The sequence below is a fragment of the Cyprinodon tularosa genome, unplaced genomic scaffold (genome assembly GCF_016077235.1).
Source record: "Cyprinodon tularosa strain WSP-4 unplaced genomic scaffold, ASM1607723v1 ctg263, whole genome shotgun sequence".
Taxonomy (NCBI): Eukaryota; Metazoa; Chordata; class Actinopteri; order Cyprinodontiformes; family Cyprinodontidae; genus Cyprinodon; species Cyprinodon tularosa.
In genome coordinates, this window is record NW_024038967.1 from 944,995 (window position 1) to 962,802 (window position 17,808).

General features: G+C 38.5%; 1 protein-coding gene across 5 annotated transcripts in view; it reads left to right on the forward strand.

Moving 5' to 3' along the window:
* The window catches only part of LOC119786035 (spectrin beta chain, non-erythrocytic 1), a 66,854-nt gene extending 51,114 nt beyond the window's left edge, over window positions 1-15,740 (forward strand). For 2 of the 5 annotated variants that reach the window (XM_038289080.1, XM_038289082.1), the window contains 20 exons: window positions 75-165; window positions 273-419; window positions 493-756; window positions 894-1,118; window positions 1,216-1,305; window positions 2,222-2,500; window positions 2,596-2,726; window positions 2,815-3,019; window positions 3,140-3,514; window positions 3,599-3,843; window positions 3,938-4,076; window positions 4,657-4,741; window positions 5,803-5,999; window positions 6,973-7,100; window positions 7,182-7,257; window positions 8,979-9,056; window positions 10,738-10,916; window positions 11,759-11,932; window positions 12,040-12,082; window positions 12,162-15,740. In XM_038289080.1, coding sequence (XP_038145008.1) covers window positions 75-165; window positions 273-419; window positions 493-756; window positions 894-1,118; window positions 1,216-1,305; window positions 2,222-2,500; window positions 2,596-2,726; window positions 2,815-3,019; window positions 3,140-3,514; window positions 3,599-3,843; window positions 3,938-4,076; window positions 4,657-4,741; window positions 5,803-5,999; window positions 6,973-7,100; window positions 7,182-7,257; window positions 8,979-9,056; window positions 10,738-10,916; window positions 11,759-11,932; window positions 12,040-12,082; window positions 12,162-12,365 — 3,355 coding nt within the window. In that variant the 3' untranslated portion in view covers window positions 12,366-15,740. The remainder of the gene's footprint in view (window positions 1-74; window positions 166-272; window positions 420-492; window positions 757-893; window positions 1,119-1,215; window positions 1,306-2,221; window positions 2,501-2,595; window positions 2,727-2,814; window positions 3,020-3,139; window positions 3,515-3,598; window positions 3,844-3,937; window positions 4,077-4,656; window positions 4,742-5,802; window positions 6,000-6,972; window positions 7,101-7,181; window positions 7,258-8,978; window positions 9,057-10,737; window positions 10,917-11,758; window positions 11,933-12,039; window positions 12,083-12,161) is intronic. The other 3 variants (XM_038289083.1, XM_038289084.1, XM_038289081.1) reach the window with 2 other exon arrangements.
* The last annotated feature ends 2,068 nt before the right edge of the window (window positions 15,741-17,808 follow it).

A 17,808-nucleotide genomic window follows, 5' to 3' on the forward strand; every position in this document is an offset into this window, starting at 1 on the left:
TTTTAGATTTTTTCTAAAGGAAAGTTTAGAGCACACAGTTCAAAAGTTCAGCTTCCTCCTTTTTTCTTCTCCAGGCATCTTAAAAACAAACAGGCTGCAAATGAGCTTCTCTCAAAGCTTAAGGATAACTGTGAGCTTCAGCGCTTCCTTCAGGATGGACAAGAGGTACAATGTTTAGTACTTTAATGAATGAATTCACAGAGGGAATTTAGAGAGGATTCTTAAGTTTGATGGTGTTGTTTTTCCTTTTTCAATGCTTTTTCTCTCTGTAGCTGACACTGTGGATCAATGAGAAGATGCTAACAGCACAGGACATGTCATACGATGAAGCTAGAAACCTCCACAGCAAATGGCAGAAACACCAGGCCTTCATGGCTGAGCTGGCCTCCAACAAAGACTGGCTGGATAAGATTGATAAGGTGGGTGGAAATATATATTGAATCAAATTTTTATTTTACCAGCTCTCATTGTCAACACATATTGTCCTAAAAGGAGGGTCAAGCGCTGGTGGCAGAGAAGCCGGAGCTGAAACCTGTTGTCCAGCAGACTTTAGAGGACCTGCAGCGTCAGTGGGAGGAGCTGGAGAGCACCACCCGCACCAAGGACCAGTGCTTGTTTGAAGCTCACAGAGCAGAGATATTTACACAGAGTTGCTCCGCTCTGGATGATTGGCTGAAAAACATCGAGAGTCAGCTGCATAGCGATGACTACGGAAAAGATTTGACCAGTGTCAACATCCTCCTCAAAAAGCATCAGGTAGAAATCAAATAAAAACATGTTTCAATTTCACAATCATGTGAAAAGAAAGCAGGAAGAAGTGGGGAGGAAAATAGTTTTCCTGCCTTGATGACCGTGTGGTCATAGTAAAAGTTCATTGTTTTTTGTCTCTGCAGATGCTGGAGCACCAGATGGAGGTCAGAGAGAAGGAGGTTCAGTCTCTACAGACTCAGGCTGTTGCTCTGTCTCAGGAGGACGCTGGGATGGCTGAGGTAGATGGGCAGCAGAAGCGCGTCATCGACACCTTTTCAAGCCTGCATGACCCCCTTAACCTGAGGAGACAGCAACTTCTGGCCTCCAAAGAAGCACATCAGTTCAACAGAGACCTGGAAGATGAGATTGTGAGCACTAGCAAACAGAGTCAATAGATGCATGTTTTTAAACTTCTATGTTGAGCTTTATCTGCTGCCGAGGTTTTATTTTGATTCCCATTTGCAGCTTTGGATCAAAGAGAGGATGCCTCTGGCGACTTCTACAGACCACGGGAAAGACTTGCCCACCGTACAGCTGCTCATCAAAAAGAACCAGGTACTGTTTTCTTTTCCTCTTCAAGGATTCAACTAGACATTTTCTTTTCTGACTGTTTTGTGATACAATTGGCTTAAATATTTTCTTTACTTGTAAAAAGATTGAAAATAAATGAGTTAGAAGATTAGAGATAGACTGAAACAGTCAGCCAATATTTTGGGCTGACAGCAGCCATGCCTTACAGACATTGCTGCTCCTTCTATTTGCTGTCCATTGTTAATGTTTTGATGTATTGATAAAGGTTTATTTTTTCTTCAAATTTAGACTTGTGTAACATTAATTGGTTATGTAATTTAAGGAAGAAAAGCAACATTGGCCTTAAAAATTGGCCTAAAAACATCAGCAGCACATATCTGGGATCGGTTAGATTGATGTCAAAATAATCTGTATCGGAATCTGCTCTAAAAATGCTGTATAGCTCCAACTCTAATAAAGAAATGTTGGAATTAATTGATTTTTTTTTTTTTTTTTAGTAAGATATGGGTAAAAAGCTGATTTTTCTAAGATAAAACCAATTATTATTTTTTATCTGTTTATTCCACAGATATATCTTCTTTTGTTAACAGCCTTTTCTGAACATCTGAGATCAGGGGTTTTAAATGTTCTTCCTATTTATTAAACAGTCTGATGTCGAAAAGCAAGAAAACCGTCCCTGATTGGTTCTTTTTAAATTTACTTTTGAGGAGATTAAAGATCTTGTATTTGATTAATCCAGAGACCTGGAATCTGAGATGATCTGGGCATAAAAAAAAAGGTGTTCAGAATATTAAGAAATCTGCTGGAAAATTTTAGAAAACTTAGTCTGGAAAAGAAAGGAATTTAAAATGCAAAAGTTCTAGTGTCCTTAGGATTCTCTTCAATTTTAGAAGCTGCTATCTTACCAGTGGAAATAATGTCTGTTCTGGTTGTGAATCAGACCTTGCAGAAGGAGATCCAGGGTCACCAGCCTCGCATTGATGACATCCACCGACGAGGCGAGGCTCAGAGTCAGGTAGACGGCGAAAGGCAGTCTGTGTTAAAGGACCGCCTGGTTGAGCTGAAGGATCTCTGGGACCAGCTGATCGGAGAGACGGACAAGCGCCACGATCGCCTGATGGAGGCCAACCGCGCCCAGCAGTTCTACGCCGACGCAGCCGAAGCAGAAGCCTGGATGGGTGAGCAGGAACTGCACATGATGTCAGAAGAAAAGGCAAAGGTAATTTTACTCAAAGATGGACAGATCTTTATGGAGCTTGTTTTGAAGTTTTTTTTTTTATTAGAAAATGTGGCAACTTTTCATTTGTTATGCAGGATGAACAAAGCGCCCTAGCAATGGTAAAGAAACACCAGATCCTAGAACAGGCCCTGGAGGACTACGCCCAGACCATTCACCAGCTGGCCAACAGCAGCCGTCTCATGGTCACCAGCGAGCACCCAGAAAGGTCAGAAAGCAACTGGTTGTTTTTTTTTTTTTCTTTTTGAAGTATGTCTTTTAATTGCTAAAACATCTGGTTATTCTCAACTGAACAGCGAACGAATCAACTTGAGACAAGCACAAGTAGACAAGCTGTATGCAGGACTAAAAGACCTGGCAGAGGAGCGGCGTGGGCGTCTTCAGGAAAGGTTACGGCTGACCCAGCTGAAGCGGGAGGTTGATGACATAGAGCAATGGATTGCTGAGAGGGAGGTGGTCGCTGGCTCCCATGAACTGGGACAGGACTATGAACACGTCACAGTGAGTTTCTTTTTTCATCACTGTTCTTTGAAGATGTGAAAACCAAATTACGGTAATCAACTCACTTCCATTTGTCCTGACTCCCTTTTTTTTTTTTTTTTTTGTTCTTCCTTATGACAGATGCTGAGGGACAAGTTTCGTGAGTTTGCTCGTGACACCAGTACCATTGGCCAGGAGCGCGTAGATGGCGTCAATGCGTTAGCAGATGACCTCATCGAGTCCGGCCACCCCGAGAATGCCACTGTGGCAGAATGGAAGGACGGTTTAAATGAGGCCTGGGCGGACCTGCTGGAGCTTATTGATACGCGTACACAAATGTTAGCAGCCTCCTATGAGCTGCACAGATTTCACCAAGATGCTATGGAGGTTCTCGGACGGATTAAAGAGAAGAAGGAAGCTGTGCCTTCAGACCTTGGTCGTGACCTGAACACGGTCCAGCATCTCCACAGACAGCACAACAACTTTGAAAATGATGTCCAAGCCCTCAGCGGACTAGTAAGTTATCACATACCGTGTTGATATGAAAGGCGGCTGCAGAGTTTTACACAAAGAGTTTTCTCTTTCCTCTCTAACTCTAAGGTGAACCAGGTGCAGGACGATGCAGCACGTCTGCAGAAGGCCTACGCGGGTGAAAAGGCAGATGACATTCACAGGAGTGAAACGGCAGTGACGTCAGCCTGGCAGGGGCTGCTGGAGGCCTGTAAGGCCCGCAAGCTCCTCCTGCTGGACACTGTGGAGAAGTTCCGCTTCTTCAACATAGTGAGGGACCTGATGCTCTGGATGGACGGGATCCACGTGCAGATCGATGCACACGAAAGCCCCAGGTACAAGCTACATTTTTCAGTGTACGTCATGAAGGAAGCTAAGGAAGAGCAGCATGTATCATGATCCTAAATTTTAATTGTCTGCTTTTTTAAGGGATGTATCATCTGCTGAATTGGTCATAGCCAATCATCAGGACATCAAATCAGAGATTGAGACCAGAGCAGACAGCTTTACTGCCTGCACTGACATGGGAAATGCTCTCATCAACAATAACCACTATGCATCTGATGAGGTAGTGTGAAATGCTTCAAGTAAAACTATAGAGAACTAAGCAAGCTATATATAGTGTAGAGTTTCCCCAGATAGAATAACGCAGGTGTTTTATAAATCGTACACAGATTATCAGCTCTGTATCCCAGCTCATCTTGTTACACAGGTGTAGATGAAGTTATAATAAGGACTGTTCCAAAAGGGATGATTTAGAAGCTGCACTTTTTCTATTTAGCTTTAGACTATGTGACTGCAAGGTGCTTCTACCTGCTGCTGCACCTGCATGATCAGGCTGGAGATTAATAGAAAAAGTTCCTGCTATAAAACCTAAACCTAAACTGCTAAAAGATGTTGATCGTAACATTTTGATCTCAGATCTGAACATGCCACACGAGCAATCTAGCAATAGAAACATCCAATCAAAGTCAGTCATAATGATTTGGACTAGTAAAGAGTCTGCTGCTGACTTTTATTGTATGCTTTAGCAGAGGAAGTCTAAAAGGTTTAAAAAGGTTAGAAAAACAAACATTCTTAGTCATGATTTTAACGAGAAACACTGTATTGTTCAGTGATTTACCCAACCTTTGTTTTTTTTATTACAGATACGAGAAAAAATGACTCAGCTCCAGGAAAAGAGAGACAAGATCAACAAAGAATGGGAGGACAAGATGGATCATTTACAAATTGGTATGCAGAGAAATTTCACATACATATTTGTTTATTGGTATATGGAATACATGATGTCATTTTGCTGTTAATAGTCGTGATAACGTAATCCCCTCACAATCTAATAATCATGTTACAACAGTAGAGCGTGTTGGTACAGGTTTATAAAAGTATGTTTGCATACAGGAAGGTGCATAATATGGAAAGAGCAACATGCATTGATTCATATCCTCTGGAAAAAAAAGGATTTTCTGTATTTAATACATTTAAAAGAAAATCAGGGAAGTTATTAAAAAGCCACTCAATTCAAATGGAGTAGCTTTACTTCTACTACAGCTTTGAGTGAATACATATAAACGTATACATTGCCGGGGGAAGTGGGGGGTGCTCCAGCACCCCCTAGTGGCAAGAAGGAGAGTTTTTAAAACATTTATTAAAAAAATACTTTGCACAATTTATACATTTCTTATTAATATTTTGGTAAACTATTTTGACTATTTTATTTTACTATTACATGTAGTTGGATTTTAATTTAATTATTTTGAGGCTTAATCAACACAAGTTCACAGAAGTTACGTTGTCATGGCAACGTCGAGCAAGCTGGTGGTTGCCGAGTTTTCCCGCTCACGGCCAGCAGACTAGTAAATTTATATAATCTGACGGAAATGCATTTTCTGATTTTAGGAAAACCACCACCAGTGATTGATGATTAATGATGTCTGTGTGTTACAGACCCTGGTTGCATGCACTGAAGTGTATATGACAGTAAAGCAGTGAATCTCAATCTATTTATTTATTTTTATTTATTGTGTTTAAATGGGCATATAGGCTCATAGGTCTTTTGTCCAAAACAAAAAAATAATTTCACAGCCCCCTCGGTTCTGAATGTATATCTGTGGTAGAGGCAGTGGCTTTCTTTAAATTGCTGTTTTTTTTTGTTTTTTTGTAGTTTTCTTAACCCATCATTTCCATCTTACTTCAGAGAGTTGGCCCATCTAGAAGATCTGAGATCTCTGATCAAACACACAGTCACACTTATCCTATTGCATGAATCATTAGTGTTTGTTCCCGTTGCTCTGTAGTGTTGGAGGTGCTGCAGTTTGGACGAGATGCCAACGTGGCAGAGTCGTGGCTGGCGGGGCAGGAGCCTCTTGTCCGAGCAGCAGAGCTGGGGGCTAATGTCGACGAGGTTGAGAGCTTGATTAAGCGCCATGAAGCCTTCGAGAAACTTGCTGCAGCTTGGGAGGAACGCTTCGTGCAGCTCGAGAAGCTCACTACTGTAAGAAGAAGAAGAAAGTTTGCCTAGCAACCTGTTTCCCAAAGACTTCAAAACTGTCCAAACAGGATAAAACAAAAATAGTAAACTGCTATCAAAGCCAAGTTAATCGATACCTTAAGCAAACGGAAATGTAATGATTGCTTTTAGAAAGAATCAACAGATTCAGCCACAAAAATAGACATAGGAAGGTTATTCCCAATTTTGTTGGAGCAACAGTTTGAAACCTGAGGGCTGAAGGTTGAGGTTTAGGGAGAAACGAATCAGAAATATGGGAGCCTGACAATGCAAGGCTTTTTGAAAGTCTGAACAGTTGATAATCTGTTCAAAAGTTGATGAGGGCCAATAAAAAGCATAGGTGAAAGAATCTCGTTTACTCTGAATTCAGGGAACAGAGACAGTTAGGACATTTCTGGAAAAATATAGAATTCACTATTTCTTAAGATCTTGCTAATTATGGAAAATTCTTCACTCTGAAGTCAGGGAACAGAGACAGTTAAGAAATAGTGAATTCTTTATTTTTCCAGAAATGTCCAAAGATCTTGCTTATTATGGAGATTAATAATCTGATAGGAAAATGTTCCTTAAAAAAGATTTTTACAGAATGTAAACCAGGTGAAACTAAAAGTTTTCCACTTGGAGTTCTGGATAGAGCATATTAACAGATAAAAGTGTTTTGTTATCTTTAATTAAAAATATGTATTTTTTATTTTATTTTGGTATAATTACTGGTCTAAGTGGGTCGCTCTGTCATCTAAAGGCATCATTTAGAGTTGCTATACTCAAGTTACTCAAGTTAAGTTTATTAATAGATCAATCACGATTAATAGTTACAGACTTGAAGTTGAGTCAAATGAAGTCAGGAGTTTCCTCCCTAGAAATGTTTAGTAATGTTTTGGAAGAGGCGTGACAGAGCCATGATGTGTTAAACCTCTTCTATAAGAGCCAATAAAACGTTAATTTCTCTCGTCTTTAGCTTGAAAAGGAGGAGATGCAGAGGAGGCGAGAGGAAGAGGAGCGAGCCCGGCAACCCCCACCCGCTCCACCTGTAGAAGAGGTGGCGCCGTCTGAAGCGGAGACTCAACCGCACGATTCTGCTGCCAGGTGAACCCACGAGGATGTTTGCAGATGACAAAACCAAACCCCTTCTTCTGTTCACACAGCATTCATCTCTTTTAAACACAGAACAAGTCTGGACCAGACGACGCTCAATCAGTCGGTGTCAGTAAATGGAGTTCACAGCGATAATGACACATCCCAGGTGAGGCTGGTTTTCCTTCTAAAACAACGTCATGTTTTTCACGTTGTCGGCTTCATTACATTTTGTACGTACGAAATTTATTTTTGCACAATCATCGCAAATTTTAAAGAAATTATCTCCAATTATATTTTGTGTTAAAGCTAAAAAATGATTCAACTTTCTTCTAAAACTTTGCTTAAAATCCTTTCATATAAAAATGTGTTTGTCATTTTTTCATCATTGTTGTCATATAGCAGAGATTTGTATCTCATCCTTATAAGGGATTTTGACTTAAAGTTGAACCAATTATTGATTTAACAAAAAACAGCACATTGCAAAAGTATTCCCACCCCTTGAACTTAACACGTTTTCTCACAGTCGAATCTTTGACTTCAGAGCTTTTTTTTTTGTTTAGGTGGTAGACTCAACATGAAACATGTACGAAGAATAAGTAAAAGTTTCAATCAGGAGATCTGCAGCTATAATTATAGCAAAGCAATGGGAGGCCGAGTACGGCAGCTCACCACAAATTAAATTTTTTTTTTGGTTTTACCTGAAAACCACAAATCATTTCCTTTCAGTTCACAGTTATACAGAATTCTCGACCCCGAACTAGTCTGTGTTTGCTCCGCTGTGGTGTGACGCCCAGAGGAGCATCAAAATAAATATTGATGATAAAAAGGGAAGTGAGATTAAAACAACTTTTGAGGATTTTAAAGTGTTAGAACTGCTTAGGGCTCCAACTAAACATAATTTTGCTAATCATTAACTCGATCAATTAATAATCAGATAGCTAAATGTACCTTAAAGAGAATTTTATTCAGAAGTTAAAGTTCTGCATAGAACTCCTCAACAGGCATGTATATTTGTTTTTACATAATTGGTATTTTGAGTGGCTCGATCTTTCAGATAACGTCATATGTTATTATCAATTAATTGAATTCTATCTTAGTTAAGGATACTTTAAATGACTGATCAATCAGAATATGTCTGATTGTTTTAGCCCTGCTTTTGATGTGTTATCCAGATATTTTTAGTAGTTTATATTCTACAATGGTTGAGTATGCTGAGTTTTTGCTGCTTATTTTGTCACATTTAATGTTAATGTTAAGATAAACTAAGCTGATATACAAGCATACTTGTACATTTATTAATATCGCAACATGTTCAGGTAAATCTAGCATGTTTAGTGAAGTATTTTAAAAATCTGGATGCTGTGATTGATCAGCTTCCTATTGGATCGATGTGATTTCTTTATATTTACTTTCAGTTGAAGTTTCCTGGCTTGTTGTTGGCCATCATACGGAAAACATTCGCAGTAAAATAGTTTGGTTGGTTTTAAAACTTCATAATGTAAAAGAAAATATCCAAGGCGTACGAAAACTTTTGCAAGGCTCTGTATCTTTCCTTTTTATACACCTTACTGGAGGAAGATGTATGTAAAATGTAAAACAACACATATCTGAGTTATTTCTATTTAGGCAATGTTGGAGTAACTGTTCATATTTCTAATAAATCAGTTAGAGGGCTGTGGGACATATAACAGAATAATTCTATGAATGTAGAACCTTCTCGGTACATTTTATCTAAAATTGCCCCAGGTGTGTCCTTTAAACGTGATGGCAGCTGTTGACAGGGTATTTTGGTGTCTTTGCTTAACTAAAAAGTAAAAACCCTGATTTGACACTGAAGCATCTGCAGGTGACAGAATCTTTAATGTTTTCTCATTGCATTCCTACCAGCAGTCGTTATCGCTGCCGTTGTCAGTGGGAAAGAAATCAGAGCCTAAACGTGTGTGTAAGCCCAAACAGCAGGAGCGTGTGAGTAATGATCCATGGTCAGCTTTGTAGACCCCCCTCCCCACCCTTTTGACAGCCTCCGCTCAGCTCCTGGTCAGCAGCAGGACCTCCTTCTGTTGAGAAGCCACTGCTTCTCTGCATCCACTGCTTTATTTATTAATGAACCACACAGCTTCATTAATGAGTCCCATCGCTGCAAACAAAGCATGATGCACATTCATGAACGAATTGTTTTCATGGATCAAGTACGTTCCAGTTCGCTGCTGCTGCTGCTGTGTATGTGCTTCACGGACCAGGACCGGAGTGGCTTTGAATGTAGGGCAGCATAAATGTGACGTTACAGCTATGTTTTGCTATTGTTCTGTGGGGTGCGGTAGTCTCTGTTTGTTTTCCTTTTAAATGTGTGTTTGTGTTATTTTAAGTAAGTTGTAGATTAGAGTGGTGAGTAGATATATTAAAGTAACAAAAACACAAATAATCAAGCCTCTGTTGCTATTGTTAAGGTTGAATATTTTACATGAGGTTCCATTTTAGGTGGATTATGTCAATAACATCCAAATAAAAAAGTTTTCCTTAAACTTCAGGCTTTAGAATATGTTCAGCCAAGATTTTACTAGTGATTTCACTAGAAGTTTTCTAGTGATTTCTAGCGTGTCAATTTTATCCAATTAAAAAATATTCTAAGAACTTATGAGAAAATTAGGAATATTTTACGGTAAGGGATCAGAAATAAATATCACTTTAATTGATTATTGGATGACATTTTATTCCGTCTTCGGAGTAATTTTGTCAATCAGCATAGCTTTCTCTAATAAAACAGCAGCCTCCATGTGTGTGTTCTAAAGCAGCCGTGCCCAAGTCAGTCCTGGAGAGCTACTAGCAGCACACCTGATTTAATAACATGTCTTGATACAAGGCCTCTGCAGAGCGGAGTGACCCTTTGAGGGAATTGAATGTTTTGGAGGAGAGATGCATGTAAAAGGAGTGAATGTAAACATCAGTCCTAGCTAGATTTACCACTGACTGGCATCATCTACAGGTTCAGGTGTTCTGTGACAAGCTCATGTTGAAAGTTTTTACAGGTATAAAATAAATTCAGCCTCCCTGTTCTCCTGCTCTCTCTCAGTTCCTCACTGCAGCCTAAATGAACCACAGACAGAGCGTAGCATCACAGTGTGCCCACAGCAGACCTCGCTGAGCGAGGTTAGATTTTGGTTAATGTGCCATTTGGGTTCTTGAGGCGTTCTGACCAAACTGAAATCACCCCACTTTGGATGTTCTAAGAAATCACCAGCTGACTTTTAGTGCAGCTCTCTTTTTTCCTCTGATTTTTATTTTTTGGTTGGCAGATGTAAACTGTAGAATTACTAGGGATTTTATCTCTGGTTAAATTAAAGAGGTATTTTTTAAATTGATATCTGTTTGTGTCTCTTTAGCTGTTCAGTGTTTTCTTTGGGAACAGCCCAAAGTACTAAAGTTTGTCTGAGATTTTCAATGTAATCTGTTGTCAGTACGGCGTGATTAAATGAATCCAGTGACTCCCATTATGCTTAGTATCAGTTTATCCTGCACTGTGTTCATCAGACGTTCCAACATCATAATGGCTTTTCATGGTGGGCTGCGATCGGCTGCTTTCCTGCCGCCTTCATCCATTTCTCAGGTTTCCTTCCGTCTCACCACCATGGTCTGGTTTTAACTACAGGGCTCAGAGTCTGACTCGGTTAATGGACCAGGCAGAGACAGCGGCCTGGCGTCCTCTCGTCTTGAGCCGTCTGCCACGTTACCGAGCAGAGGGGGCGCCGACTCGGAGCCGGAAAACATGGAGGGCATCCTCTGCCGCAAACAGGAGATGGAGTCTCACAACAAAAAGGCAGCTACTAGGTAAGGGTCTAATGAAATAGAGTTAAAGTTGATCTCATGTTCAGGTCAGCCCCACTTCCTCTTCTGATCACACCCTTGCACCTTTACATGGTTTGCCATAAAAAAACTTTTCATTTGAATTTTTTAAGTATCACCTTGAATCTACTTATGGGCAGAAAGGAGAAAAAATCAAAGCACCTTAGAAAGTCTGCAAGTCTCTATTTACTGATCAAATGGGAAACTTAGTTATTGAATTTTACATTATATTATCTAATTGTACTTTTAATTGTTTTATCAGGTATTATTAAATAAATAAATATATTAAATAAATAAGAAATTTTGACCCCTCAGATATATTTTCTTCGTCTGATTCCAGACAAATTGTTTGATTTAATGTTTACCTTTATATTTGGCTGTTTATTTGCAATGTCTCCATGTGCAGACCCAAATATATATTCTAAAACTGTATTGGTGGAGCACTGATGTCAGAAGAAAGCTGGGGTACTTTAGCCCCAGTACAGAGCCTCCTGGGAACAAACAAACATTTTAAGATGTTTTTTAGTTACTTTTTAAATTCCCTCATTCTTTACAGCTTTTGCTGCTTTGAGTTTTTGTGAACTTTGGAATCAAAAACCTTTTTTTCTTTTTTAAATCTATAATCTCTCCTGCCATATGCTCCTTTTTTCCATTTGCTCTTTCATTTAATATATTACTATTTCATTATTGTATTATTATTTCATTATTATATTATATTATTTCATTTAATATATTATACATATTCATATAAAGCAAAATATTCTCCTGTTATTACTATTTTATGTCGATGGTTGGATCGTACTAATCGTACCCATTTGCTCTGACAGGTCGTGGCAGAACGTATACTGTGTTCTTAGGAAGGGAAATCTTGGTTTCTATAAAGACAACAAGAGTGCAGCCAATGGTATCCCGTATCACGGAGAGGTTCCAATTCGGCTGGACGGGTCTGTGTGTGAAATAGCCCACGATTATAAAAAGAGGAAACATGTATTCAAGCTCAGGTGAGGATAAAATTATCTAATTATTCAGACCACCTGTTGGTGTCAATAAATGACATGGAGTGAACATTTTTAGAGTTTTTTTTTTTTTTTCCTCTCTCTTTCTGTAGGCTAGCAGATGGGAAGGAGTATCTATTCCAAGCCAAGGATGAGGTGAGATTTAAAGAGTCGTCTTTAAAAAGCTGCACCTGCTGTAAAACAAATGAATTCTCATAAAAGGGTTTGTTCTTAGGCGGAAATGAGTTCCTGGATTCAGTCCATCGTCAGCTCCATCCCTACCGGATCCAGTGACTCGCCGGGAGCTCCGCGACTCAGCCGTGCCATGACCATGCCCCCCATCTCCCCGAGCTCAGGAGAGGGCGTCACAATGCGCAACAAAGAGGGCAAAGAGAAGGATCGCGAGAAGAGATTCAGCTTCTTTGGCAAGAAGAAATAGAACATTTGTAAATGGAAGCGTCGTAAAGCTGAGAATCCAACAGACTGAGGCAGGTAGACGGAGAGGCACACACAGGTCATACAGACACACCGCTCCCAATGCAGGCCCACAGGAATCACTGATGGATCTGTCACTTGGGACTTCAACAACTTAAATCCTTTCGATTTTCTTCTTCCGTTTTTCTCCCTAGCTGTTTTTAATCCGTTTACTTTCAGTTCTTTTGATTCATACCTACCATCCGAATCTAGCGCTCCAACTAGCGTCAGACGAGCTCATTAGCCGGAGTCGGTAACGACTGCTGGAGGGAACCAGTCGGACCCTGAAACGGCTCGTCCTCAGCAAGGAGGATAACTGTGATGGAGGTGTTCCCACTCCTGTCAAATATTCTCTATTGCGAGAGATATGATTGTTTATGTTTCTGGTATTGATGTTATTAACTTGATCAATATTATTAATATTATTAATATTTATCTTTTTGCAATTTATGGTTTGAGAATAAAATTAATTAGCTAATTATCTTGATTTATGTTGTGGAGAGAAACGAATTTGGTTCAACTAGTGGAGAATGTTGGTCTTGCCCTTGTATTTTTATTTTTTTCTCTTTAGAAAGGAACCTTTATGAGATGTTTTGCAACAAGAATAAAGCTCAAGTTTTAGTCATGTGCAGTAAATGATCACAGGTACCTTTCGGGGGGAAATTGTATCTATTTGGTTCATCTCCAGTTATGCCCGTATTTTTTGTTTGGAGTGATCTTTTCTGCTTGATTTTTAACTTTATCTTTTCTTTTCCTTCACAAAGCAGAGAGAATTGGTTTTCTAGTGTGAGCGTGTGTGTGAGTTGTGGTGCTGTGGATTTTGCATGTTTATTTGTTCCTGGTAAAACACGGTCAGATGGATGTTGCTTTTCAGAAACAAGACAGGCGTTTTTTATTTTTATTTTTCAAGTATTCATAAGAAGACGGAACCAACGGCATTCCTCAAAGACATTTTTTCCCCTGTGTTTTCAGCCCCCTTACGTATTTCCGTTCAATCGACCAGCATCGGGGGCAGTTTGTAGATAAGAAGCTGAAGCACATTTTTTTGTATTGCAGAGGAGGAGTGAAGGACAGCTTCCGTCTTTCACTCCACGTGAGAGGAGTGGAGGGTGAGACAAGGGCGCTTCAGGTGCTCTCCTATAATTCAACATCAACCCAACCTTTACTCGAACACTACATTTACGCTTCAATTAAAAAGGTTTTCTTAGTACAAAGATTTGAATGTTAAACATGTGCCCTGTGGCAATGACCTAATGTATGTCTGAATTATTACTAGATAGAAAAACCAGCAGCCAGTTACGACTGAGCTTCTTTTTCCTGCATATGTGGCATGACAATGTTACGTGTCCAATAGTTTTCATTTGCTTTACATGTTAGTTAATCTTTGGAAATATCAGATCACAGTTTAATCAGGATCGGACATAATCTATAAGTTATTGGTTAACTTATTGGCAGTTAGAATCAAAGGAAGCATCTCGAGTTTCCTCAGATTGTGTTCATGTTTAAAATGAAAAGGGCCTTTAACAGGGTGCTGTGAATGTAAACAGTTCATACCTGCACCTAATTCTACCCGAAAACAAGTGGAAAAACTGTAGCAGCAGTTTGTGCTTTTTCACACCTTTCCAGGCTGGTATTAGGTGGCTTGAATTGTCGAAGTACCCATGTAGATCTCATAACTATGCATGGGTTGGTAGTTACGGTTTCTCTCTCCATTCCTTACTTTGACTTTTCATTTGGAAATAATTAAACATTATGACGGGATGTTTTTAGGAGTTTTGGAGCTTTTAAACACTTTGATAATTGTTAGGATTGCTAATCGCCCTCATGCCTGATCACACAAATCAGCCTTACATCAGCGTTGGTCTTTTGTTTTCCTTCTAGTATTAGATGTTTCGTACTATTTAAGGTAGGAAAGGAGAGCGCTTTTCAGTGGGAAGTTTCAAAACGACCACATGTCATTCTGTACTTGATTTGACCACTAATGATTTGAAGTGATTTCTTAAACTTTATACATCACATGACTCTCTTGTGTTTTTAGTGTGAACAGAGATAATCCAACAAGTTTCACAAGAGCTGACGGCAAATAGGTTAAATTAAATTTTCTAAAATATGCAACTAATTTAAAGCTTTATGGATTTTTTGTGTTGATTTATCTCAGTCGTTATTAAAATAATGGATGTGAAATGGTTTTATGAGCATTGAATGGAAGTAAGGAGAGGAATAGAAACATGAAGGCAGATTATCTCCTTTAAATTAAATGGCCTTATTTTCTGTACCCAAACAGGATTAATTATCCTCTTTAGGAGAATTTAGTTAAAAGCTCACAGTTTTTTTGTTTTGTTTTTATGCACCAGTTTCTACAGTAGGACCTGGTATTCTAGTTTCAGTTCAAATTAAACTACAATCAGAACCACATAAACATGCATTACGTGAGCCAACAGATTCGGCACAGATCCAAACAAAGTTATTGTTCTCTTTCATTGGAGTTTAGCTCCTTTCGCTACCGTTTCTCTGAACATCTACACTGCATCCGACTGCTGCTGCTACATCCCAGCTATAAGGTTGCAGTGTTTTTCTGTTTATTTTTTATGCAGCTCATTGGAATGTGAATGAAATTGGCCAAATTGGTCACGTGAAGCATAACTCACTCTTGGCATATTGTAGACATGCTCTTAATCTCACATTCATACGACCTTCTTCCTCCAGTTTTGTGGGAATGTCCTCCACTGGCTATGATTATGTTCATAGGGCATCTTTTCTAAAAAAAAACAATCTTTCGCTTCTGTTGAGGTTTGACCAGAACATGAAAAGCTTGCATCATTGATGTCATGCAGGTTTTTCCATCTAAGAGTACTGGTGCCGATGAAGAAGAAAAACCTCTTAAGTGTTAGGTATTAGATGTGGTTGAATATAGACTGCTGACAGTTAGAGCTTCCTCTTGTAGAAGAATGCTGAATATTTGCTGTCTAATGGGAGCTTGTATTTTTTCATCCAGTGGTCTGTCTTGCAGCGTTTGATAAACTTTTCTTCCCACCAATGTCTGTTCCTTCCTCTGTAATTCAGAGTTGTTAATACCACTACTTATATTAAATGCTCTTATGATCATTATTGCTACTGTTGTTACTATTACTACTACTGTTACTAAAGCAACTTATTGCAAAAATTACGACTGCTGTCCAATATTTTTCTCCCCTCCTCCCAGGTATGTGTCTGTAATACCAGAGCCTTCCACACGATGTCAGTGTGCTGTGGAGCATTTTCATTACAAATCAGAAATACTGTTTGTTGAATTGTGTATCTACATCTACTATTAGGAAAAATAAAACGGTTTAATCAAGAATATGTGGTTGGCATTCTTTTTTTTTATGTTTATCAATATGTTTAAGGACTAAAAAGGAGAATAAATTAGCCTTCAAACTGATTTTTTCCCCCTGATCAGTAAAGGCAAGGCACTCCCTGCTTAGTTGGTTCCTTGCAAAATATGTATTACCCATAAATACATTTTGACAACGCAGAGTGAATGTGTGCTCAGTCGGAGGAAAGGAAAGTAGCCAATCTAATTGGCTTCAGAAGCTACATAACTCGACTTCCCTGAGCCAGTTTAAGCTTCCATTGATCGGGTTGCCAAGGCCCCCCTCTGTCTGCTGCCCAATCCTTTTGGCACCGGTCCCTCAGGGTCGTGCCTGTTCCTGGTGCACATTGAAATCTAACAGGGCTGCCCTCTGTCACCGGTCCTGTTCAGAACCTTTATAGTCAGGATTTCTAGGAGCAGGAATCCTGGGACCAGTGGATGGCTCCCCCTCCTGCTAAGACCTGACCTTTGATTCACCCTGACATATATGATTTTGTTTCTTTCCAACAATATTATGTAGGTTCTCCTGTCTACTTCTGCAAACATATCAGTCTGTGACTAGGGTTGAGTGATTTGAACCTAAAATTGTATCACAATATTGGGTGATATAATTGTGATAACGATAAAAATTATAACAAAAAAAATTGCTTCGGTATTTCTCGAATTCCTTAATGGCCATGACTGCTTACCACAGCACTGGAATCATCAATAATACTCTTTAAGATTTATATTACTTTAAATAAAGCTTATTCAGGACACCAGTAACATAAGTATGATATATATCGGTAAACATCACAAAGTCATATATTTCAAATTTATCAATGCCTCACTGAAGAAAAATAAAAGGACAAACATAGTAACAAAAATTATGACATTTCACTGTTTCTGGAGTTTTTTTTTTATTATGGATTCTATTTATATTTTAGATGATAAATCAACATTCTCATCTTAACTAGACACTTATCACAATAAAGAGAAAAGATGCATGCAACGATTAATGCCCTCACGTACCTGTGATTCCAAAAATATATATGCAAAAGAACCACTAAAAATACATAGAATGACTTTGTTCTAGAATTATTTATGTACATAAAGTGAAGAAATTTATATATTTTTTTAAAATAACATTTTATTATTTATTAATTTTTAATCTTTTTAATTAATGGGGGAAAAAAATTGTTTTGCATGTAATTGATGAATCATGCACCGAATAAAGAAATGATACATCTACTTGTTTCATGCCCCCCTGTATGGAGGACCAGGAAATTGTTTGCTTATTGTACATTTTAAATAGAATTAATAGTCCTGTTTCTAAAAGTTCTGTTTCTAAATGGACGTCTAAAAACACAATGCATACATCTGCAAAACACCTAATCATAAATTTCAAAAGGTAATTCAGTTTACTTTTCACATTGCATTTTCAAATCCTTTTTGCAGTTTCATGTTCTTTTTATTTTGCTCTTTTCATTTATCCTTTTCCCTGATCCTTCTCCTTTTTTTCTTTAGCGTCTGGGAGGTCCGTGCGATAAAATTACGTCATTTTGGCCTTCCACTATACTATAGCATACCCCCTGGCATATTTTTACTCTATTGTATAATCTGTTTGTTTTTCTTCAATAAAAACAAAAAACATTGCCTCAAAAAAGGCCTGCTTTTTAAAGATACATGTTCTAGTAATGACACATTTTTTATTATGTAAGTGGAATAGGGCCACTGAAAAAATAATTAAATATTATTTCAGTTTAATATCAGAAAAAAAATCAGAATTATGACTTTTTCCTCAGAATTATGACTTAAATTTCAGAATTATGACTTTTTTTATCAGAATTATGACTTTTTTTCTCAGAAAATTCTGACTTTGATCTCAGAATTCTGAATCAAATCTCAGAATTCGACTTTAATCTCAGAATTTTGACCTAAATCTCAGAATTCTGAATTTCCCCCCCAGAATTCTGACTTAAATCCCAGAATTCTGACTTTAATCTGGGAATTCTGACTTAAAATCCCAGAATTGTAACTTTTTTCTCAGGATTCTGACTTTTTTCCCAGAATTCTG